This window comes from Onychostruthus taczanowskii, unplaced genomic scaffold (genome assembly GCF_017590055.1).
Source record: "Onychostruthus taczanowskii isolate IOZ18803 unplaced genomic scaffold, ASM1759005v1 scaffold59, whole genome shotgun sequence".
Taxonomy (NCBI): domain Eukaryota; kingdom Metazoa; phylum Chordata; class Aves; order Passeriformes; family Passeridae; genus Onychostruthus; species Onychostruthus taczanowskii.
The window spans coordinates 2,756,268-2,782,229 of NW_024503568.1; the positions used below are offsets into that span (position 1 = coordinate 2,756,268).

Sequence of the window (25,962 nt, forward strand, 5' to 3'; positions counted from 1 at the left end):
CTGCCAGAGGCCCTGGTAAATTATTCCTTGGAAGTAAAGGGGATTTCTACATTTCCATAAGTGTTCTACTGCCTTTGGTAGCTAAGCTTTGTAGTTTTATTTTATTTTAACACACTAATTGCACTCAGCTTTTATAAATCACTGTAATTTATTTAAAGGAGTCATCCACAGAAAACAATCTGTTTCTCAAGGACTAGGGATTTGCAGGCTAGAAAGAAGCAGAAGCTATGTGGTTTTCCTAGGAAAGAAAAATTATTCTCTGTTCCTTATAATAAAGAAAATGAGCTGATTTAAAGCCAAATGATTCTTGAAGATCTCAAGCTTTAAAATATTATCCAATGACATTTATAAAGTACATCTGCTGCTGATACTAGAGTAGATCTTCAAAAAATGTCCAGTGTTAACAGACAAAGTCTTTCTGTTGAAGTTCATGTATATGGGTGTACTCTTCATAATTCTCTATGACTGTTCTTCATAAAAACAAAACAAAACAAAACCCCAGCATTTTGGTTAGCCTTGTTTGAAAAGTTGTACTTTCTCTGCTTCATCTTAGAAATTATTCAAATGATTCCTACTTGTGCACAGGGAGTAAAGTGGTAGCATGTGCTATAATCCCATGTGTGCCTCTCATGTCATTAAAAGTTTTATAATTTTGGATCTACCCAGTGTTGATATTCAATTCCTAAGTCAAAAACAGGAGACTGTTCTGGTGATAACAAATAGTAACAATCACTGTCCATGTGACACAAGGAGCCATTAAATAGGTTATAACACATTTAATAAAATGATCTTGATGTATAAGATATCTATCCCGTAAGCTACATAATGCTGACTTAACATGTAGTTTGCAGCACACAGCAGCTGAACCCTGGTGTTCCTAAAAAATTAAATTAAATCAGGTTTTCAGAAATGAAAGTGCAAGAAATTGCACAGCAGAGCATGCCAGATAAAATTTGGAAATATTCACAACAGGTGGGTAGGCTGTTCTTGTAAAGTTACTTACTTGATAAGCCTGCCTTGAAGATGGAATTTATTTTTCCAGTAACTCCCGTCCCATTCCCTCTCACACACACAAAAAAAACAAAACACATTTTTCCTCAGTTAGAACAAAAGGTTAAATTATTTCAAGCGCACACAATGATGGAAAATATTACAAAAATACCCCAAAATAGTGTCTGCCTTATTATTCAGCCTGCTTGAGTATCCTGATGACTGCTCCCTGTTCTATGGCTACTAGTTCTGTGTAGAAGAAATGGAAAGTTAGCAGTAAATTGCCAAGTGCATGGCATAACATTGATTAATATCCAAGAACACCCCTATCTTCGGGTCTCTGGAGTCATTAGCTCTTATTAAGACTTGTGTATTAATATATATATATATAGATTATAATAGAAACAAATGAACATTTGACTTTTTTTTAATTATAGGGTTTTTAAAATGTGATGTAGGGTTTATCAATGGAAAGGCAGCACTGAAAATATTTTATAATACCAGCTTTATAATAACATGGATACATTTAGTGCTCCTGTGATGACATCTACTGCAAAGCATGAATGTAGGTGCTGTATACTTGCAGTGGTGATACAAAAAATTCTGACATCTACTTGTGTACTCTTTTGAAGTGTACTCCTTTAAAGTTCTTCTATTCACAGATACTAATACATAAACAGAGCATACTAAGCCCAGCTAGGTTCTGGATATTATTTAGTTTACTGTGAATGACTGCCAAGGCAGACTACATGGCCCATCCCAATTTCAACCTGCCCTAACTCCCTTTATGACTTTATTATTTAGTGCTGTGTTACTGCTTAGAGAGACCTAAACAGGAAGACTCTGGGCGTTCTCTGTTCAAGAAGTGGGTGGGATGAAGTTCTTTAGAGAAAACAAAATATGATCCACCTACAGATCATGTTAGGCCAGCTCCCCAATTTCCTCTAAGCAGAACAGAGGCTTTTGTTGCCTTAGTTACTGGAACTATCTACTAGTCAACAGCAGGATCCCAGTCTCCATACAGAACATCATCCTGCATTTTTGATGGCAGTGTAGGATGGGAAATATTAACTTTTCTGTTTGTTGATTTTATTGTAAAAAGGAAAGAAGTAGATCATTCAAGTCTTCGCAGAAAATAAAGTAATAAAAAAGAAATCAACTCTCACAAAATTCTGCAAGGTGACTGAATGGAGGGAGCATGGTGTGGGAGAGGCTTAGTACTCTAATGAAGCAGCATTCCTTTATTTTCCATTACTTTCTTACCATCAGAAAGAAGGAGCACTGAAAACTGCATGCTAAGTTTCAAGGCACAAGTAGACAACAGCAGCTACATTGGCAGAGCCAGACCACTGAAGCTTGTGAAACACTCATAAATGCTCCAGATAAGATTTCAAACTGTTTCCTTCACTAGAAATGCAGGTATTGTAGTCCTATCTCCTGTTTCTTCTTGGACATGAAGCTGGAAAACACAACCCATTATTTTCCCCTGTGAAGCTTGAACAAGCCCAGTCCTTCCTGTTTGAAAGCAAGAGCTTTAGTACTCATACTGGGGTGACAATTTACAATGGCATGGAGGTCCAAAATAATCTTTAAGAAAGTAGAAAGTCCTAAAAATTTCATGAAGTGTCTTTTTTCCCAGAATGGTGTGATATGATGTAGTGGTTCCATGGTACTTAAAATGTATCTCACCTTGTGTGGCCATGGGCTGGCTACCTTGCCCTGCTAATCATTCTCACCCCAGAATGGTCCCCAGTTCACTGATACAATTTTTGTGGAATTAATTGTAGGCCATTTTAACTCTGAAAGCTGATGATGGAGCAAGATGAACACCAGCACAAGACCAAGGAAAGGGTCTGGGTGAGATGGTGTGGCTGAGGTGAGGCTGAGTTAAAGGAGCTTGAACATGAGAGCAATGTCATAGAAATACTGAGGCTAATCTAAATGAAAATGCAAATGTTTTGTCATTGTCTGCGATGAAGATCTAGTCAGAATGCTGTTGATTTGTGTGATTTTGAGTAAATTTTGAATTTTTATTTAGATTAACTCAGATTTTAGAATTTAACAACTAGAGTTTTATAAGGATTTCAGATTATCATAAACTGCAATGAAATTGAGAACACTAGGATACAATTTAAAAGCACTTAAATAAATTAAATATTTTTTTTTACTTATAGTATTAGTATAAACTATACATTTTAAGAGAGTGTCCAACTCTATTTCATCATCAATGCACTTTTACAATACTTCTGCTTTGTTCAGCTAAAAGTAGAATATTTATTGGTATTTCCAGTAATTTCCTGACAACCATTCTCTACAGTAGTGCAACACTATTCAAACTGCAAAATATTGTTTAAGTCGACCTTTCATGTTGTTGCTTAAATGGAAACTTATTTAATACAAACATCACAAATGTGTAATACTTCAGTTTTTTTAATGTCAATTTCTTTGCATTGCACTTTTCCTAAACAAAAACTTCAGCTGAAATTACCCAGCATAGCTCCTTTCCAAAACTGAAGGCTCATGCAAAGTAAAATTATTTTTTTAATGACTGTCAGAATTTACATTGTAGTAAAATCTTTTATAGCAGGATTTACAGTCCATTTCTTGTGCAAAGACTGTTAGTGGAACTGTACATTTAAGATGAAGGGATCGTTGAGACATTGTGTAATTTTTTTTTCCTAACCTATTTTATCAGAAATCTTATTATTTGTGCTAACACCAAATATCAAGACAAAGCCTGTCCTCGCATTTCTAAAAGTAATTTTCTACAAGGATCTAGCATATATCTCTTTTATTTCCTTAGTTTTCATTCCTTCATAAATGTAAGCATAATAGATGGCTTCCAGAGGCTACCTTCAATGCAGTGATGTTAATTGAAACTATATAAGATGGAGCCATGATAAGCCCTATTAAAAAATTAAAAGCTTTTAATGGGAAGAATGCTGGACTAGCCCATAGAGCTGGACAGGAGTCAAAGAGCACACCTTGGCTTGTTTCTCAAAACCTGCAACATTTTCTTTTTATGGAACTCCAAACCTCAGCAATAATTTCTATTTTTGAGTGGAAATCTGTCTAAAATTGAGAAAAGATGACTTGAGCTCTGCGGATTTTAGAGGTTCTGGGAGTTTTGAGGGTGAGAAGGGAGTTGTGGTGTGCCAGAGGTTTCTCCCAGCTTCCAGAAGCGGGCCAGGCAGAGATGACACATACAAAAAAAAGAGCCTCCAAACCCGAGCAAACCTCCAAACCAGCACGATGCCGGGGAACCAGAAATTGGAAGCTTTCTCCAAGGAAGCCCTTCAGCCCTCGGGCCCGCGGGGTAACGAGGCGAGGCCGCGGCGGGGCGGCGCGGGGGGCGGGCGGTGCGCGCCGTCCCGGGGAGCGGAGCGGGCGCGGCGCGGCGCGGCCTGGCCATGGGCGCTGAGGCGGGCGGCCCGCGGGACACCGCGCCGGGCCAGCAGCTCCGCGCCCTCTTCTACGCGCTGGCGCCCGGAGAGAGCTCCTTCCGCACGGTGGAGGAGGTGCCCGACTACGTAGAGAAGGTGAGAGTCCCCTCCTTTCCCATCCTGGCTGCATCCCTCGCCCTTCCCTTCGCCCACCTGCGCCTGTTTTCAAAAGCCACGGGCGCCTCACTGAAACCATGTCCGCGAAAGGGCACCTAAATTAGGATAAACCCGTCTTTCTCTCATGGGCTTTCTGCCTGTAAGCTGCCAGTGTAACTGTACCCTCTATTTTCGTATTCATTCATATTTAAATGATGATTTCTCCTGGTACCAAGAGCGGGAGTTTTCCGAGAAGCACCCAGATATCTGAGGCTTGGTGCTAACATTATATCCAGCAGCACGGATAAGATGAACAGTGACAGCAAACTGAACTGAGGAAACAAGAAAATATGATACTGTGTTTGGCTGTTATAGTTCTTAAAGCAAGCAAAACGTCAGGTCTCTCTGTGCCCTTAAGTCAAGCTCAGTCAAAGACAGAAAAATAAAAGGTTTCAAATTAAAATAAAAATAAAAAGATTGTTTAAGAGAATTTAGAACAAATATTTGTGTTGGGACAGTGCTGTGTCCTAAATATCCAAAGCAAGAGTACAGAGGTCGTGAGTGAGAACTCCCTTGTCAGCAGGCAGCAGCATATCCTTCCCTCCCGTCCCGCCCTGCCAGCTTATTCACTTCCAAGAAGATACCTTTGCTCCCTTCTGTCCTACCTATTGCACTTATCTTGATTGTCAGCTCCTTCTGAACCCAGATCCATGTCAGCTGTTCACAGAGACAGCACACAAACACTATTTTGCCCTTGTCAAAGTAAATTCAGCCCAATTCCAGTAAAGAGCTGCACTTTTTACATGGGTTTTGATAGTTCGGACTATCTCCTCTGCCAGGTATACCTTGGACTGCTGTGCAGCAGCTGCTCTGGGGGTGTCATGGGCTGTGCAGAGCAGTGCAGCACCGTCAGCAGCTTTCTGGGAATTGTAGTATGCAGCAGTCCCTCACTGAGGGATGTTATCTGTAAAGGTAAACCCTTTTGTGTAAGGTAAGCAGAAAGCTGCTGCAAGCCCAGCCTGTGTGTGCAGTGTCTGGTCAATGGACGGCTGTCCTCAGAGGTGTTTTGCAACTAAGCTATAGCGTCCTGATTAAGGAAGATCGATGGTTTTGCCTAGTCAGCTGATCTGTCCTTCCAGCTCTCTCTACTATTTCAGTCCCTTTTACTATTCCCACATTTCCAAAGGGATATCATTCACTTTCTTGTCTGCAACATACCTTAACATCCTCGGGCTTTCTTCTCCCATGTGCAATATTCAGGTCAGACATTAGCCAAACATGGAATTTCTTTTACTAGGTAGTTGTAAGTCTGTGAAAGGATTCTTAATACTTTGAATTATGAAAGCACCTGTAGGCTTCTGCTGTTGTAGATCAGTGTTGTGATAAGCTTGTAAAGAAATATTCCTCACAAAAAAACCCCCAGCATTAAAAAAGTTTCCCATTACTGTTATACTTTGCTTAAATTCCTATCTTAGGTTAGCTGTGCTGGATTTTCCTTTTGACAGTGCATTTTTTGCTAGAACAGATCTTTTGATGCTTGTCTCAGTGGGCATATGAAAGTATTTTAGCGGCATAACTGTATTAAGTCTTTGGCTTTGGCCTGAGCTTAGGCAGAGTTCATCCATCCTCTTCTGGCCTTGTTTATGGGCAGATGGCAGCTATCTAGTCCCTCTCCAGCTGCTATTCTGGACTGTTTAGGGAGCAATTACATGAGCAGTATATCCATTGGATTCATCAGCAATGGATTTAATAGTGCACTGATGAGCCTTTCAAGGAGGTCTTGGGGGCGCTATCTCCTTTAATTGGTACAGACACAGAAGTGGGTATCTGAACTCAATTCAACACAGAACAAAAAAAATTTCTAGTGTAGAATGGTAACAAATGAGGGCCTCAGCTCAAATAATTCACTCTAAAAGACAATAATGTTGATGTATGTGTGAAACAAACTACTGATTACATTAGTATCTCCTAAATGGTGTGGGATTTTTTTTTTTTTTTTTTTTTTTTTCTGAGACACTGTAGTGGAATTTGCATCTCAGATCTGTGATCTCTTGAGTATCAGATGGGCTTAGCAATCTGCGACATTGAGCTGGTTGGCTTACAAAACACAGGCACTTCAGAGGAGTGGCACCTTTGAGCTAGAGTTACCTGTGCTGTTACATCTGGGTAGGAAATGGCAGCAGAGGGTGAAGCAGCTCTGGTTCTGAGAACAGAATAGTTAGCTTAACTTGTGCAGTGTACTTTCTGTCTCTGGTTACATTGCTTCTGTTTTCAGCAGCAATGGTCCTTGCACTGTTGCTCTGTATGTTGGCAGAGCTGTATGTAGAGGCCTCAAGTCCTGTTTAAAATATAAACTGAGCAGCTGCTACCAGTGACAAGCAGCAAAGCCCTGCAGCAGCGCCCAGGGAAAAGTCACCCTTTCAACAAATCTCCAGAATTCTGGGAAAAGGGGTGTGAGTCTTTGATAATCATAATATAATTAATTTTTATAAGCCTTTTTGTCATGTAGAGTTCAAACACCTTAATTTTTTCTGTATTTCTGGGAAGTATGTACATTTTCTTTCTCCAGGACAGGACGTACTGATGCCCATTCATTTTAAGAGCATTCTCTTTTCTATGGATGTAAGACTAGGCTCTGCATGCTCTGTTGGTTGGTTTTTTCTTTTTTTTAATTCTCTCGCAATCTACAGATGTGTTATAATGTGGTTCACAGATGGGCAGGTGGACTGATTCTTTTTGTTTGCCAAACATAGTTTCATGAACCATAAATTTACTTTGTAGCTTGCTATAGTCTGAAATTATCACTTGTGCTCTGTAAAGACATCCATGAGTCAGACTTCTGAAGAGACAGTCCTTCTGCTGAGCATTCCAAAATGAAAGCTTTAATAATCACTGTTTTCCTATTCAATTTACTCTCTTGACAACCTAAAGAATAAGTTCACATCTAAACTCAATTTACATTTTTGGGTTTGCTTCTAAATAATGTGGCACAGAACTTTCATATTTAGTTTTACTTGAAAGTTGGGATTCTTATGTTATAAGGATCTGGGACTTTAAGAAAACAAAAACTGTTTCAAGAATTGCAGTAAAACTATGAGTATACGCTGAATTTCAACGTAGAATATTATTCTTTGCAACAGTATAAAGTGGAAACTGATTTTAAATGGTCCTTTGCATTCTCTAGAGTTGGTTACTTGAAATGGAACCCTCTTACACAGTACTCAGAATAAGGCTTTCATGTTATGGATCAGTTATTCAGCTAAACCACAAGCTAATGCAAATCTCCGTTGAGTATTTCTGCTCTTGAGTGAAGGGAAAAAAACTGGAAATAGAGAGAGAATAAAACATTTATGGACCAGAAGATATAAAAAGGATCTGTCATATGTCTCTGAATTGTGATGTCAACAGTGGCTATTTCTTAACTTTTTGCCATTTTGTTTGTAGAGACAACCCTTGAAAACAGTTATAGGGATAACCATCCTCAATGGGTTCCTTAAATATCTTCCTTGTCCTTTTAACTTAAACAAACAAAAAAACCCACCAAAAAACCAAAACCAAACCAGGAAGAAGAAAAATGAGTGGTTAGGCTAGTGGGACTATTTTCTATCTTACTGTCTCCTTTTTTCCTGAACTATTTGCATTCTTCTTCTGTTGCATTACATCTCATCCTTACACTGTGGGCAGTTTGGGTCAGGGAATGCCTTTTCATCCTCCATGACAATAGCTGTCATAGTAACATAAATAATCCATCCTAGCCTAAATGCAGTTGATCCCATTGATCTGCTTTGGACCAAGCTTGATGTTGGTCTGAGAGAGATGTAGTAATTTCTTAGCTAGTAAGGGGTATGCCATAAATCTTTACTTTTATAATCTCCCTGATGAGCAGGAGGTTAAGGATGTCTGAATATTTCTTTATCTTCCTTGCTATGACACTCCCCATTTGTGAGTCAAAAAGTGGCGCCAACTGCTTGGCTGTTTCACAGCTTCACAGTGGGAGGAAAATATTTAATGAAGTCAATAAGAAGTTGTAACAGTGTACATTAATATAAAGTCAAGTATTTCAACTGTTTCAGAGGTTGCTAGGTAAAATGAATCATCACATGGAATACAGACATTGTACATTTCCTATTAACTGTTTTTATTTCATGAATAAAACACCTCAATTTCTCTGTTCTGAGCCCATTCAATTTGCTCTGCAGCTTCTGCTGTTCCATACCACTCCTTGTAGCCTGTGCTAGAACTGCCTCTTAATTGTCATTAAGTGTTTTGTAGTTTTTTGTATTAAACCTCTTTTTTTCTCTGCTGGGAGTGTACATTTCTGATCATCAGCCTTTGTTTGCTAAGTTAGGAATCTGTTACTTGATTATATCAATTAGGAATAGTACATTAAAATGAAGCAGATATAGGGAGCAAAACAAGGACTATTTATATTTTTCTAGAATGTTTCATTGATTTCAAATGGAAGGTTTCAGGGTTTCCTTACTCTTTTATAATATATTTTTTTATTATATTATTTCTTATTCTAAATATTGAAAGATTTGCCACATTAGTTTTCTTGGGTGCTGTTTAGGCTTTATGACCTTTACAGGTCTTCTCTTTCTTTCTAGATTTTTATATCATCAGTTGGTGGCTAGTGGAAACAGGCTTTTAGATGTCTAAAGGGCTGTTACAGAGTAAGCTGGGCACCTAAATTAAAAAGTGTCATGTTGATATTAATCTCTGTTCATCTGTTATTGTAACCTAACCCTGTGCTGCTGAAGTTTATGAACTTTCACATTTTCTAGACACTATAAATCTCTTGCTGTTTGCATGGTTTGAATCATCCAATTCTTCTTGGACTGAGCAATCTGGTCTGTATCCATCTTAGTCTCTTTAGTGTCCCAGCCTAGTAGGAATTCCCAGATCATATCTCACTTGGCAACAAAAATGAGCACCCTCCAAAATGCAGTGATATTTGCAGAGACAACATGCTTCTATTAAAATGTTGTATGGGCAGGAGCAGCCTCTCTTCTACAGCAGTGCAGTTTGGAGGGCTCCACGAGGTGAAGCTGTAGGTGTTTGCAGACCATTTGAAGGGAGCAGAAGCAGCAGAAAACGTGAAGGGCAAGTATTGCAGTGTGGTGCCTCCCAGAGTGGTGCAAAACTGGGCTTGCATTTCTCTTGCCCTGCAAAACATTATGGGAATTTTATGCCTTAATATAACCAAAAAGCAGTTGTCTAAATGTCTCAAAGGTCACCTAAAAGTTTTCTTCAGGGCAAATGATGCTGGTGAAGGAACATTCGCTTGCACAGAGGTCTTATAATGCCTTCCCATTTTCTTTGCCACAGGCCTTCTAGATTTTGGTGGTGATGGCTAAAAGACTGCCATTGCCTAATTCCTTCCATGTGTGAAGTGCAGGGACTGTTAGGACTCCAGTGTTAATAAAAAAGAAAAATATGCTCTCTGACTTACTGTTACTCAAGCCTTTTTCTTGTTGCCTGAGATGATAAAAAATTGAGAACAGGTCTGGCAGTCCTCACGAGTTACACCTTTCACTAATGGGTGCTGTTGCTGTGCATTTTCAGCTTTTCTTGGGATAGAAGATGGACAGTGAGAGTTGAATCCCAGACTAAAGCAATGTTGTGAATGAGAAATGTTTCAGTCTTGTTCATCATTACACTTTTCTGCAGAAAGGCAGAAAACTATTTTGCAGTCAGTATAATTGCAAAGAAAGAGGGGAACATTGTATCATTGTCACTTGGTCTGAGAAAGGAACATAGTGTATGGCCCAAGTTGGAAAGGGCTGCATAGGTATTTGGTTCACTGATGAAAGCACATACAGAAGGGCTGTTGTTGTCTGCACTGAAAAGCATGGCAATAGAAATGCCAAGTAGAAAGAAACTCACTTTACTATATCTTTCGGATAACAATGTTGGATACCAAATTCAGTGGCTGAAACACTCGAAAAACTTCATACAACATCAAATCCAAACCAGATTCAGTTCTACTTTATGGTTGAAGGAGTCCACAAATATTGGTGCTCTCACTGATTTACTTAAATATGAGAAATATTAGTTTGGAAAGACTATTACATTTTGTTCTGATAATGTTTATGTACAAAATATACAAAAGAAAACACTGTGGGAGGAAGTTACTGCAATAGATTTATGCTGGTGTTGTGGATTAAATAATAGCCTTGGTTGTTCTGATTTGTAAGGTCCATGTGGAACTTTATTACAGGAGTAGCTAGTGCCAGCCAATCTGAGAAGCATCTCAACAACAGCATAAAATACTGTTTGGAAAAGTGTATCTAATTTTATTTTATTTTGTTGTGACTTTTTTTTTTTTTTTTTTTTTTTCTTTTTTTTCAGAGTATTCCATTCTTCATTACTTTTATTGGGCTGGAGTTTGCTGTCAGCTGGATTCAGAAGCGTAAGCTGCCGGGTCGGATCAATGATGGGATAAGTTCTCTTTCCTTGGGTATCCTGTCCCGACTTCCAGAGTGAGTATACGAGTACAGCCTTGAGATTGTTTGGATTTTAATCACTAAGAAGGAAGAAAATATAATTATTATTGAAGTTCTTATTGCTAATCCAAAATGATTAAACGAGGCATCTGGACCTTTCTTTATGCAATTAAATTTTAGTGACGTGTATAAAATCTTTCTAATCTGTACGGCTAAATATGATTCTTACAGGGTGTTCTCCAGCTCCACATTACCAATTTATCATCAGTTATATTAATCTGTACTGGATCTTGCTGTCACCTTTTGCTGTTTCTGGAACTTCACCTGACTTTACTATATCTTATGTTAGACTAGATTTTAGAATCTGGTTTTTTTTTCATTAAAATATGGAAAGATAACAAAATAAAACCAACCAAGTCTATTGTTTTTGTTAGCCTTTAAAAATAAAACTGGATGCATTATAACCAGATCAATAGAATTGTGAATATGCATGTGATCCAGAGTGCTTTGAAGGCAGTCATAATCTTACCTTTGACTTCAATGGATTTTAATTCCCGAGAGAATTGCTGCAAACATGATCATATAATTCACTTTCCAATGCAAAGGCCATAAGATTTACCTGAATTAGTTTGGTGAGTAGAGTTGTGTTTTAAAGAAATAGCCACCCTGGATTAACTATGAATCCCAGTGAAAAAAATCCAGCAAATTCTTTATGTAAATTGCTCTAAGCGTTTTCCAGAAGTTTTAGTTACTTGTAAGTAATATCATGTTTTAGATACACCTTTGCATGAGCTTCCAGATGATAGATTTTATTGCATCTTTTCTTTCCAAATGGGGTTACATTTTTATTCCCCATATATGAATTTGCAGGTGACCATCAAATTGTATATAATCTCTTCATTGTAAGAAGAAAAGCTTATTTTACTGTGTGGTATTTGCAAGCCTTTCTGTTATTCCCCCAGCTTTTTTTCAGAATCCTCTGCAGTTTTTCAGCCTTCTTAGTGTTGATGTCTCAAGTGCACTCCATATTTCAGAAATTACTACATCAGTGCCAAATAATGAAGTCATTTGTTCTCTATTTCTACTTGTTGTTCCTCCCTTTATATATCCCAGATCCTTTGAGCTGTCTTTCATCCCTGAATACTTTCTTGGATTCTGTGGCTTACATTCCTCATTCATAGGCAATATGTTCTTATATTTGGCCACATAGAAATACATGGATTATACATTTGGTCCTCCTGAAGTAGCCTGAATCCATGAAAAGTTGTCTTTGTTACCTAGACGTCCCTGGTTTATGTCACTGCAAATTTTACTAAAAATCTTTTTTTTCAATCCAGATTCTTGATCAAATACATTAACAGAGCATAGCAACAACAACAACAAATTATCCCTTCTGGCTACTAGAACTCGTTTTGTGAAATGTGTAAATCATCCTCTTTGCAGTCTATTGATAATTTGTCATTTGGTTGATTTTTTAAAGCTTTCTAACCGTACAATCTTTGGCAAGATCCATTTGGTACAAAAACAATTTCTGATAGATTATGTTAATTATCAGTAGTAAATATTCCTGTTGAAACCTTTTAAGCTCACAGTCCAAAACTCTTCAAATATCTGAAAATGAGAGGCATGAGATTTCAATATGAGAAATACTCAACCATAAAGTTATGTCTTCAAACAAAGTTGTGTCTAAATTACTTGAGAATTTTGTAAGTTATTTTTACAGCTAGTGTACCGATATTCAAATAATTTCTAATGAATTGTGAGCATGACCTTGAAGGAGCAACATTAAACTTTTCAATATGTTTTATGAATTAATTAAATATTTATCAACAAATAAGATTTGTGTGCAGCAACACACAACCCTGATAATGGGTTATTGTAGTCTGCATGAAGCTAACATTAAAATAGATCAAATGTGACTTCTTCAACTTAACCCAAATTCATTAAACTTGACAGGCTTACCATGCTGAATATTTACCTTTATTTGTCTCAAGTATTCAGAACTGATTAAGTTAAACAAGGGCCTGAGATGCACGTAAAGTAAGTTTGAGTGGTTTTGCAAGTCCTTTTGGCTTTATTTTAAGAATACTGAAACGATTGAGATACACTCATTCCTGGAAGAAATGCTTGCTAAGAAAACTGGTGGTGTGTGTGTGGAATGCAGCTTTGCAAGGTGCTGAGTACTTTTATTATTTTGGCACTAAGTCCTTTGCTGCAGAATTTGGCTTGCGGGCTATGCAGTTTTCTTTTTGCAAGATTGTTTCAACTGAGTGAACCAAATGATCCTTAAGGACTCAAAAGTTTGCAGGGTCAGGCAAACCTCCAAGATAGGCACACCTATTTATTGTTACACCAGCACAAGAAGTCTCTTCCAGGTTGATTGCACTGCTCTCATGACTGGAAATACCAGACCTTTCTCAGCAGTTCTTTCCAAAGAAGAGTCCTGTAACACTTTTGGCTTTTTGGGTGAATGTGAAAGAAGCAGGCAAAATACAGACTTTCTAAATTATTTAATCTCATGTTAATATTGCAATTCTAATGGTGACTGCTTAGTGTAACACGTCTTTTATAAGTAAGAGGAGCTGTGAATAACAGACTAGCTAAAAAGGCCCTAACTGAAAAAAACAGAACACTTTACCCTTCTGTCTTGTGCTTCCATGGTGTGAAAGAACTGGGTCAGACAAAAAAAAAGGGGGGAAAATAGCACAGAAAAAATCTGTTGCTAAGATTTTCACTTCAGTCTGTCCCTTTCAGGAAGAAAAAAGGTAGGGAAAGTTGACAGAAACTGCTAAAACAATATTTCAGCAGAACCCACAGCATCAGGGGAAATAGTAGTGCAAATCATTAACAGCTGAAGGTTAGATTAACACACCATTGATTGTATCCTCTCCCAGGGACTAATTTTCATTTTCTCAACTAGCAGCAATGGTTTGCCACTTCCTTAAAAAAATCTGTGGTTGGGTCTAAAATGGTGGCATCTATTAGTTAAAATGAAGCTTCAAATGTGTCATTGCAGAGAGGTCTTTACATTTAAGGAAAAAATTAGGAGTCACTAACCATAGTCAGCCTCTAAGTATTTTTTCCATTTTGCAGTCTGTATAACAGAACTATTGCATGTCTTGAGGGCAAACAGTATTTATTTAGTGTTTCATACTTCAACTTTCTGTTGAGAAAGCACAAATCATAAATTGTTGATACTTGTGTGCCAAATGTTAAAAATGTAGGTGCAAGAGGAAAAGTCTAATCAGACAAGGTAATGTTTTTGTTTTTAGGCTTATTAAACTCAACAGCATGCAGTAAGTTGAATGGTTTGTGCATATCATCTCTTGTAAAGTAGCCCATACATTTCTTAAATATCATTTTCTCTGCATTAATTCATACTATGCATTCCTCTGCATGTATAAGTACTAAGTGTTATATGGAATGAAAATTAATTTGGGAGAAACTTGTATTACTAAGTTTACTCCCAGGATTCTAAATGTTAGTAAAAAAATTCTGAGAACTTTTATTCTAAATAAATAAATAAATAACTTTTCTAGCTAACCATTGCCAAGAGACTTCTAATGCTGCTTTAAAAATATTCTCCCAAGAGAAAGTTTATTTTGGGAATGAATATCCATTTTACAAGTATGTGCATTATTTCATATTGACCCATTTCTTCTTTTAAAGCAGCAGAACATAAATCAAGTCAAAAAGTGTTTGGGGGATAACTGAGGTAGGTATGTTTTCAAACTAGTTGGGAAAGTATTTGTTCTTTATGGTCATGCTCAATTGCCAATTTTTAGTGTTCTGCTCTGCAACACAGTCGTACAGTGTAAGAGTGTATATGTATATAATGTCTGACACAGTTTGGTCAGTCAAGTGTGCAATGAACTTCTCCATTTCTATAGAGAATATTACAGTCTGTATACATTATTTACCTTGATTTTTGAATCAGGGGAAGTTGGAGTTATCTGAATTGTGGAACTTGAGAATGGAATGAGTAAATGCTTTTTGATTATTTCATGCTAGTATGTTAAGATACCTACACATCAGCAATAATTAAATCAAAGGAATACAAATCCTGTTTCTGCTGTAGACCAATGTATTCAGTTTTGTACATCAAAAACAGATTTAAATAATCTTTTTTTAGAAGCTGGATTGAAGAGGCAGTTTCATGTACATTTTAGACCAGCAATGCTCCCAAATGAAGAACCTTTGATTGACTGATACTTCTGGTTGCTCATTCCTCCCTCTACCTTCACCCCTCTTTGGCCAGCATCAGCGTTTGTGTTGCCCTGTGGTAAAGTGGCTTGGGAAGCAGGTCCAGCAACTCCCCATCACATTAACCTGCATCAGTTCTTACTGTGTCTGTGCGTAATCTTGTGCTAGAACAAGAAATGGGATTGGAGAAGAGCAGCCAGGGTACAGGACAAGAAAACACTCAGTGCTTTTGTAGCGTTACTGAGTTACCTGCTCTATGACATATATAAAATTGTGATTTGAAACCAAAGATTTTCGGTTTTTAAGAGTAACAAAATGCAGAGCTGATTGGAATACACTTGCTTCAAGTTGATGCAAGTTATTCACAGTCTTGTGGAGCTAGGAGTGTCTTGACAGAAGAGAAGAAAGTTGCCTGCATGGATTTAACCATTTGAAGTATGTGCTGGTTTCCTGATGTATCTATTAGATACATGGTGTGTGACTACAGAAACGTATAATCTCATAAATTACTGCTTGAATTTCTTAGAAGAAAATTTGATACATGCAGTTTCTCGTAAATTATATTTTCACTTCAAGACTTACTAGGTACATTTTTTTTCTCCACATCTGTTTGACTAAGACTTTGGACAGATGTTTGTTTAGAGCATGGTCAGATGTGCTGCTTCTGGTCCAGCTGCCCCCTTAGATCTGCCAACATAACTGCACATTTAATTGCTCCCTAACCTGGTCCTGACGAAGCGATCTCGCTAAAAGCAGAAACAAAAGCCCCCCAAGAACTATAAAAGAGGTGTTTAAGCTCAGCTGCATTCATTTTGACAGAGCCAGGTCAGGGAGCAGCTATGCATGCAATTATGGTGGCAGGTCTGAGGGCTGGTAACCACCACACTTAGGGCAGTGATGAGCAGATGGGGCCAAACTGGAAAGGTAGTCACTTAACCTGGTTAAATGGGAAGTGGAGCTGCTGTGCTATGCCATGCCCTTAAACCAACTGAACTTCTGGCTACTGCACTTCTGTCTTTCTTGTACTCACTTACGTAGTCCTCTGTTTCTCTTGTGTGTTGGTTCAGGTGCTCATCTGATCGCAAGTGGAATTATTTTAGTTCTCTCTCTGAGCAAAATGGTATTTGCTTTAGGCAGAGAGACAAGCAAATTGTCTGGGAATGGAAAAGGGGCAGCCAAGAGCTGTCAGGCTTTAGGTTCAGTTTCTACAGAACCTGCAGTCACCATCATCCCTGCATCAGCTAGTTATGGCAGTTTAAAGCACTGTCAATAGATGTGTCCAAAAATACAATTTTTAATAAGTAACAGGCCTGAAAAGACAGAATCTACTCACCTTCCTATTCCTCCCACTCTGCAAGTAGCACTAGGTAGTTACATATTTCACAAGAGCACCCTCCTGGCTTCACTCTCCCATATACACTGTTGATTGTTCCCACATTTTACCAAAGGTCACAGCCCTCACAGCTCTGTCAAAGGAACAGGTTTTGAATTAACTCACTAATCTTCTGTAGGTAAAGCAGTCAGAGTAAGATAAACAATTTCAATAAGGGAGTAGTGCTGTGCAGCAGCATCTAATAAGATTTTCAGGACATAAGCCTGATTCTGGGAGGGGATTTTCAAAATCAGTTCAATGGCAGTGACTGTTTTACCTGAAGGGTTTTTGTTTAATCTAATTAGATTGTTGTTTTTTGGTTTTTCTTTTCATCTGGTTTGCATTGATGAACCAGTTGGGACTAAGTTAGTAAATTAGTTACTCCTGTGTGGATTGATTATCCTGTGTTCTTACTGTATCACTTTAACACAATTTATAATTTTGATGTAAATCATGCCATGTCTTCCAGTAAATCCAAATCCAGCTGTGCCCGGAACAGATGCTAGTGTTTTCTGCCTGCTCTCTCATGCTCATCACTACCTCCCTAATCCCTTTTTACCACGTGCACCCTTCGCAGGCGTATCAGCAGCCTTATCTTCAGAGGTTTAAACTGCAGAATTTTGGTACTCTGGTTCCATTTGTCTGAGGCTGGCTGGAGAGCACATGTGGGCATAGCTGCTGGCAGAACACAGGAATACCAGTGAGACAGTGCTACTTTTTAGTGATGACTAAGGAAAGATCTGAGCCTGAATTTTATCTCTGGAGTTTCTAATGAAATTATATATAAGTTACCTTGCATTACAAGGAAGGATTTGGAAGAGCTTGGATATTCTCAAAGTAATTGACTGAAGCAACTGATGGTCTCTATGTTTTATGATGTTCTGCAGATTGCTGTATTTCACACAAACCTGTTAGGGATCCAATTACTCTTTTAGGTTGTAACCTCTTACTCAGAATACATATTTTTATACATCCTTAGTATTGTATCATGGTCTTTTTCTGTACAGTGGGGCCAGTAAATGGCTTGGTAATTGCCCATTCCTAATGTCAGAGCCCAGCTTTACATCTGCCTTGTCTTTAGAAGCAAAGAGAAGCTGTCAGGGTACATGTTCAAATATATTTGTGGTCTTCTGTGGAGGTACTGTGAACTGAATTTACCCATATTGAAAATATGGTATTAAGCTCAGTAGTCTCTGTAGCTCACAAAATATACTAGTTTCTCAAATTCGTAAAATGTGCAGATTTTTATGCCATGCTTTTGTATTTTCATTGATCTACATTGTGTCATTTTCACACATTTTGAAAAAAACCCGAAGAAATTGCTTGTGTATAGAGTACCCTTCTGACTGAAGGACATCTCTGCTAAACAATGAATTAATCTTAAATCAGGACTCCACTAGATGGAGCACAGGGGTAGGATTTTTAGAGCTGGCCAATCTAGTTTCTTGGGTCAACACTTAAAAGTTAGGAAGATGGGGGAAAGTGCCTCTTAATGATTCTGTAAACCAGTGTTACAGATCTGAAAAGAATAGACTTTCACTACTGTGTATCATGGACAAAAACAAACTGTCTTTTAAAACATTCAGAAGTATGACCAAAGGAGTTCAACATAAATTCTCATGTAAATATTTTTCCTTATTTCACCACTTGATATGCTGTGCTGTTTCACTGAAGCTATTTCACTGCATTTTTGTAGACCATAGGAACTCTTACTAGTTCCTTTGGTTTTTCTGAATCAATCTAGAGCAATCAGAATTGAATAGAATACTCTTTTCTCATTACTTGTTTATGTGTGACCTTTGAGAATATTGCAGGCTTGTTCCCAACTCAACTTAAACTATAATGCAGATTTGCTCATTTCAGTGCAACAACAAAGTAGGACAGATCAAAATCAGACCCTCATTTGGAAAAAGGTTCTATTCAAGCATTTGTATTAAACTCATGTGGTGATACTTGTACAAATATTGAAAAATCAGGAGCATTGCCTTGTAGGAGATGACATTGTAGAATATTCCAGTCTGGTGTGTCCTGAAGATACTGGAATATAATTTACTGCCCCCAGTGCTGGGCAGCTATAAATAGTATAAAAAAATAAATCCAGCTTCCATTCTCATAAAAGAAGATGAATAAGCTAGAACAGTGCCAGAAGCTCAGTTGTACTGAAGGTTTTAAACTAGGCTTTTTAGTCTTTCAAAGATACCATGTAATTAAAAGTATTTGAAGAGCTTTCATAACCTTAGGGCCTAATGAGTTACTACTGCGGATTATATGCCTGAAGGCAGTGGAACTTCTCAAGAAAATATCTCTGTTGTATTTTTAACTGATACAATTAAAAATTTACTTATTTATGAGCAAAAAATGACTTGAATTATGTAGCAAGACTATGACTTTATTATAAAAAAGTGTAACACTGTTGCTATTTTTCTTCCAACACCTGTTGTTTCACCTTTTATGCCACCCACTACTGTAAATTAATATTAGTGTCATAAATTAGAGGATAAAAAGTGAAGTGCAATAGGAATAGGTTTGATGAATAAAAGGGCAGCTCTGTCAGGCCAAATATTGTGCAGTACTGGGTAAAATACAACTAGTAGGGATACCTGAGTCACCTCCCTTTTACTTCAGTTTGAATTTGATATTTTCCTTCGTCCTTGAGGAAAACTGGAGGTTTGTATTGTTTAGGCTAAAATGCTGGAGAAGAAAGCCATACTGAGGAAGAGGAGAGGCTTTTATTCAGCTTTTGTGTCTGGTGGGAACATTTTCTCAAAATGTAGGTGCTATTTCCTGTAATCAAGGGTTTTCCAGGGCCTGATAATAATTTCCCAGCTGTATCATTTGGGTGAATTATTCTTTAGCCTTGGGTTTTGCATATTAAGAATGGGAGAGGAGATCATATTCATCTTGATGATAGAAAACAGGGAATAGAACTCCCACAGCTCCCTCTCCCTTTCCCTCCACCTTGTGGAAAGTTTGGCTTTGTGCTAAAGCGTGAAAAAAGCCTTGACTGCATTGTGTCAGGCATATTTCAGCTCGATTTGTGTCAACCCTAATAAGTCAGCTGACAAGGTAATAAATTGGGTGTCTGTTCAAGACCTGGCACCTGTACAGGAAATAAAAGGGGATTTCAGTTGCAGCAGATTTGCTTTGTTTTAAAAATGGGTCTTTTGTCATGGCTCCTCTACCTCTTTCCCCCTTCTTCTCTTTACTGAAATCATGTTATCAAAATGTTTATTTCAGTTGTGGCTGGAGCCAGTGTTTCATCTGGAAAAGAAAGCTCTATGAGTATCCTTGGAAATGGAAATCCTTATGATTTCCATTCTGAAATAAAACCTTACAGAGCATTTAATTATTCATGTATCCTGCTGTTACATAAATGGTCTGAATAACTTTGAATTATTGAGAAACTGCCTTTGTTCAGCATTTTGAAACTTTACATTTATATAGTTTGAATCAGGCTAGGAAAACAGAATTTATTTAACCCAGGGAAACTGTAGTAGTAAGATCTCACTATTTTTAATGATAATATAACCTTGTGACCAGGGTGTCTTAACATGCTTCCCTCTGTGCCTGACCTCCAAGGATGCAAGTCTGTTACAGCCCTTGAGAGCACAGCTTTTGTAGGTCCAGCTGTAGGTTGTGTTTTTAGCTCAGGGGCACCAGGTCAGTTCTCAGTGTGATGTGAGGTGGTGACTGCGATAGTGGTGAGAGCTGAGGCAGTTTCCTTGGACTATTCACTTTTGGTACACGGATCTTCCTCCATGCTTGGAAAAGAGACAACAGCTCCTGTCTCTGACCGTTTTCATTTTCGGTGAATGTCCTGGGCACCAAGGAAGAAGTTTCCTAAAGATGTGGTTTCGGGCTCTATGGCTGGAGGAAGCAAAACAGGACCTTGTATTCTTTGAAATGGGCAGCTGCCTTTTCTTCCAACTGAATTTCTTTCACCTTTTCCCTCCTTCATTATCCCATAGGGATCTAGAATAAGTAGATCTTCATTTCCACATGGAGAGTTCATCTCCCAGAATTTCCTTCTTGGACTTTTTTAATTAGAGGAAGTGATAATCTGACTCAGTGGAAGGTGAAGGGGGAAATGGTTTATTAAAAACAAATATTATTGCCATTAATTAAAGTTTGTATGATCTTTAGAAACAAGGAGACAAGGACTCTCAAGGTCATAACAGTTGCCTAAGTGTGCTTTGCACATAAAAAGAAAATTTTCAGCAGTAATGTATATAATAAGGTTTTCTATGCAGTCTGTCGATTTTAGGATTTATTACTCTTTATGCAGAGAATTGGACTAGATGGCAAAAGTCTTGCCTATCCACTTCTATCACATTTATGGTTACAACATTTAAATGAGGAAAAAGTTTTCTTAAGTTCTCCTAGTATTTTCAAGAAGTGAAAAAGGACCTTGAGGGGAAAAAAAGGGGGAATATAAACCTTTAAAACTCCAAGTGAACTTTAGGAATTGTAATTGAATGCAAGCTCTGGTCTTTCCTATCACACTGTAAATTTAAAAAAAATACTTAGTTAAGCAACTCTTCTTTCTGCAGCACTGCCTAGTAATATGATGGATTACTCTAAATTAATTACAGTAATCAGCTAACGTTATGTGCTGTAGGTTGTGATTCAAGCATGAAGGAAAGAATGTAGAGAAAATTGCATATATGAAAAATGTGTTGCAGGGTTAGCTCAAGGTTTACACCTTGGCCTCAGCCTGTGGAAAAAAAAAAGGACTCAAGGGTGAAATACTGAAACCTGATCAAAAATGGAGGAAGTGTTCCAGGTCACATGTCTTTGGATGTACTGCAAAGGCATTATATGTTAATAAAAGCAGAAGAATAAAGTAAGAAAACAGTACCTAATAATAACTGATACTCTGTGTTGCAAGAGGTGTTTTAAATTTCCTGGTCATTGAAAAGATGTTAAGAAATGCCCATTTCTTTGTGTTTGAATAATATCAGCTCCCTTCTGACCTGTTGTGAAATGGATTGAGAATTTATACTGAACTTCACAGATTTCTCATGAGGTGAATTGCAAAAATCTGCTTGGACATATAATCTTCTTTAAAAATATTTATAGAACACAGCTCTTATGAAAATTAAACATGTTCCAGGTGTGTATGGTCCACGTTCTGGGCATAGCCAAGTTGTTTTTGAAGTGGTAGATGCACCTGTCCTTGCTAGTCAAGAGAAATTCTTCACGGTCAAGCTGCTAAAATGAAATGAAATTTCATGGGGTTTGTTGTGTCTTGGTTTTATTCAAGAGAAAAACTTGTATAATTATAGCAAAGCTGGGAGTGAGTTGTAGATAAGATGTGCACCTGGCTGTGGAAAAAATATTAGTTCTTTTCTTCTGAGCAACAACTACTTGCAGTGCTTCAGCTCTCAGGATAAAATGGTGGATGTGATACTATTATGCTTGCAGGCTCTTATTGGGAGGTTGGGATTTTTAAAAGATGACTTTTTTCTTAATTAATAGTGAAACTAGCACCACAGAAAATCAAGGTGTTTTCTTCTAGCTTTATTCAAAACACTTATGGGAAGAGGTGCTAATGCCAGGAGTATAAAAGCTCCGAGTAAAAGGTATAAAGCAAAAAGATAGAGTTCAGCTATTGCACGGGGGGATGGCTTGCAAGCTGAAACAACCATGTTTGCTGGGCTTCCCTTCTGTTTCACTGTAGCTGCCCAAAAGGACAGGGCATGGCCAGACTGTTTTCAGGGATGTTTTCCAGATGTGTTAAAAAAGTCTTTAAAGGGGAAGGAGTATATATCCTTTTTTAGCTTTGCAGATTCTAGTATTTTTCTGGCCATGCTGTCAAGAATATAAAAATAGTCTAGCTGAAAAAAGAATAGGCAGAACAGGGAGGGTATTGAAAGAAGTATCTGTGAGAAGTGGTACTGAGGCAAGAATGAGCAGATGTGACGGAGATGCACAGGGAATCTTTCAGCTGATTTCAGTGTAAGCTGAAGTTATAGATGAGACTAAGGTGAAATAGAGATGTTGGTCTTCTCTTTGGGTAGGGCTTTTCATGGCTGAAACTCATATGGTAGTTTGTTGCCACTTATATTGAAGTAGTGTCTACAGGTGTGCTATCTGCAGTGTTCTTTGGAAGCTCCCTGAATTTGTATCCCAGAGTCTTTCTTCAACTCTGAATATGTTTTCTAGGTTTTTAAAGTCTTATACGACTTTGTACAAAGGTGTGGCTGATAATTCTTCTACCTCCCCCTCACAGAATAGCAGCAGTATAACATCTGAGAACCACATTTTGTGTGTGTGTGTTACTATCTTATTTCTTACTCTTAGGCCCTAAACTAAGATGAATGTCACCCGTTGATACATAAAAAGGAAAGGATATTTGTGGCTCTTCTGTTATTAGTATCTTTCCCCTACTTCTCTTTTTTTCTGTTTTCTGCTTTTCAAAGGCTGATTTAATTCAGTTCACCACTGTTCCACTACATTTTCAGCAACACAACAAAGGAGAGTAATAGGAGACAGTGTGAGGAATCTGCTACAAATCCTGCTGTGGACTGGTTTGTTCTGCAAAATGGCCAGTTTAAACATGTATCCATCTGCATCTGCAGCACCATTTCGCAGCTACCTAAGCCAGTTGTCACCTGGGCCATCCCAGTGCCTACAGCCTCTCACCATTCAAATCTGGGTTTAATGCTTCCTGATTCACCCAAACTCTCACCCAGCAAAATCAAAGTAATTTGTTTGGAGGTAGCTCAGGGCCCCAGTTGGTGAAATTAGATAGTAGGATGCTGAGAGGAGGGTGCAACCATAGCAACCCAAATTTCTATTAATCTGAGCAGCTGTGGAGAGTTACTACCAGATTTGGCCTGCTCATTCCAGAGCTACTTTCTTTCTCCTTCTCCTGGTCTCAGTGCTGAGCTTGTGTTAAGCCAGGGACAGCTACCCTCTTCCTGTAGTCCAGGAACTCAGCAGCAGTGAGAGTTGCTGTCTGGGGGCTTTCCTTGCCTTTGAAAGTTCATTATTTTTTTCTTTCCCTTTCTCAGAATCCAATTACCCTTCCCCTTCTTTTTAAAGGCACTGGTCTTTGTCTCCTCCTGCTGCATTTATCCTCTTTTGAAGTGAAGCAATATGATAAGCAGATCAAACATTTCACTTCTCCCAGAAGTCCTGCCCCCTTCCATGTTCTTTCTTGTAATGGAAGCAGTCAAGGTATTTTAATGCATTACGTTAGTGTTTCGGCATAATTGCTGCTACACTTCAGTCACTTCTGACTTAGTAATTAGCAGGTATGTGTTTCTTCCAGTTCTGGAAAAACAGGAACATCATAATGCCTGCAGAACACAAGAGTGCTTCAGCCTTTATGTGTACCTAATTCTACAGCATAGGTGGTGTGGGAGTTGGTTTTAGAAACCTTGTAGACACTAAGCAAAGGTTCCACTGAAGTCAATAGCAGTCTGCTTGACAGAGGTTGGAGAACTTGGAGAGTGGTTTTATGTGTTGTAAAAAGATTTCCAGCTGGTAAACTGTAAATATATAAAAGATTCTGAAATGAAAACTGACAGAATTACTGATAAAAGTTTCCGGATCTCTATTTCAGTGTTTTATTCAGAAGTATTGAGTTAATTAGTTACATACACGTATGGAATAACTACAGACTGTTTGAACTGCCCTGGGACTCGCCATGGACATGGTATTTGACACTTCTGGGAGTGGACTTCGCATACTACTGCTTTCATCGCATGAGCCATGGTAAGACTTAACAAGTTTTTTTGTTTGAACATACAAAATACATTAATATCTGTTAATAAAGTGAGGTATTCATTTTTGTTTCTATACTTGATCTACTCTAAGCATATATAGCTGCTGTTCTTCCCAAGGGTTAGTGAAGATAAACTTTTAGCATGGAAAACAGTTAATGCATCACACTCTATACAGTAAACATGATGTTGTGAAAGGAAGGAGTATCATTTTGAAAGCAGATCAACAGAGTAAGTGAAGTATCATGGAAAAAGGTAAGGCAAAAAACAGTGAGTACATAAAAAATTGGGTTCAATATCCCTATGTACCTGTATGAAAAATCCAGCAAAGTACAGAGAACTATTTCAAAAGAATCTGGTGGATGTACAAACTAGAGAGCAGGAAAAAGCAAGATGGCCAAAATAATGGAGCCTGTGTAAATCATGTCAGCCATTTCTGTACATGTATGTCTGTCTCTTTGCAAATGCAGTTCCCTAGTGAAAACAAATATCAGCTGTAGCCTTTTATACCATATCTGAAAATGCAATAATGCTTTCTATCAATCTTAGCTCTGGGCCTGACCTAAAGTCTGTAGCAATGAAATAAAAATCTTTTTGTTCTTCAAGAGGCTTTGGACTGGGCTTCTCAAAGCCGGGTGCCCACAGCTTGCAGAAGCTGTGGGATGTGGTAATGATACTTTGTGTAATGTGCTTTCAGAAAGGGAAAATGCTCTGCTGGCAGTAGGTCAGTGGAATATATGGAAGTAGGTAAGAAAGGGGCCTGAGCTACTGCGAGGAGTGGGAGAGAGGAAGGGTCCCTCCCAGGTGGGGATGGCAGGCGGGTGTGAGAACAATGCAGGGTGGGTGTCAAGGGATAACAATGGTGGGGGACGGGGCGGGAGGCGAGGAAGCAGGGGGAGCTGGAACAATGTGTCGAGGGGGACATCACGGCCGGGAGCTGGGAGCCCTGCGTGGGTGTATGGAGACTGGGAATACGCTTCACAAACAATGACATTAACAGTGCTGGCAGGGCTACAGCCTCAGGCTAAGAACTGCATAAGAGCAGGAGGCTATTCCTGTGTTTTAAAATAAAAATAATTGCCTTCAAGTGTTAGAAAATCGCTAGCTTGGCTGTGCTTTCTCTGGAGTCAGTGGTAAAATTCCCACTGGCAGAGAAGGGAACGGGCCATCTCTACACTCTCTAAAGCTATGGATACATTTCTGTTTCTGCAGCAACTTTGCCTTTGCTCTTCTCTGTTTTTGTTTTTGATGGAATATTTTGGAATTAATCTCAATTGGTGTTTTAGAAATAAAACCAAGCCAATTATATATCTAATGGAGTTGAAGAAGCTGTAAGAAAATGCTGCTCTTCTCTTAAGAAGGTCAGTGCTGAGCTATTCAATAAATGTTAATTTACTCTTCAGGTTACAGAAATATTGTTCGATCGCTGTTAGATCTGTCCTGCTTAGCAGGGAACTGCTGAAAAATGGTAGAAAATCACTCTAAGTGGAGATTTTAGTTTAACCAACACTCTTCTCTAGTCAAACAATGATGAAATCTGTATCATGGCAACACAGCTGTGAAAGTCAGCTGCATTGGAAGTTGCTGAGGAAATTCAAGGAGATAGTTTTTAAAAGTCAGGAAAAATATCTTTGCAAATTGAGAAGAAAGGGCACTGGAAAAGTTGCTGGTACAAGCAGACA

At 38.3% G+C, this 25,962-nt stretch overlaps 1 protein-coding gene across 2 annotated transcripts in view; it reads left to right on the forward strand.

Moving 5' to 3' along the window:
- The first annotated feature begins 4,350 nt into the window (after positions 1 to 4,350).
- Positions 4,351 to 25,962, forward strand: part of AGMO (alkylglycerol monooxygenase) — a 184,650-nt gene continuing 163,038 nt past the window's right edge. For both annotated transcript variants that reach the window (XM_041418238.1, XM_041418239.1), the window contains exons 1-3: positions 4,351 to 4,529; positions 10,881 to 11,011; positions 24,121 to 24,272. In XM_041418238.1, coding sequence (XP_041274172.1) covers positions 4,401 to 4,529; positions 10,881 to 11,011; positions 24,121 to 24,272 — 412 coding nt within the window. In that variant the 5' untranslated portion in view covers positions 4,351 to 4,400. The remainder of the gene's footprint in view (positions 4,530 to 10,880; positions 11,012 to 24,120; positions 24,273 to 25,962) is intronic.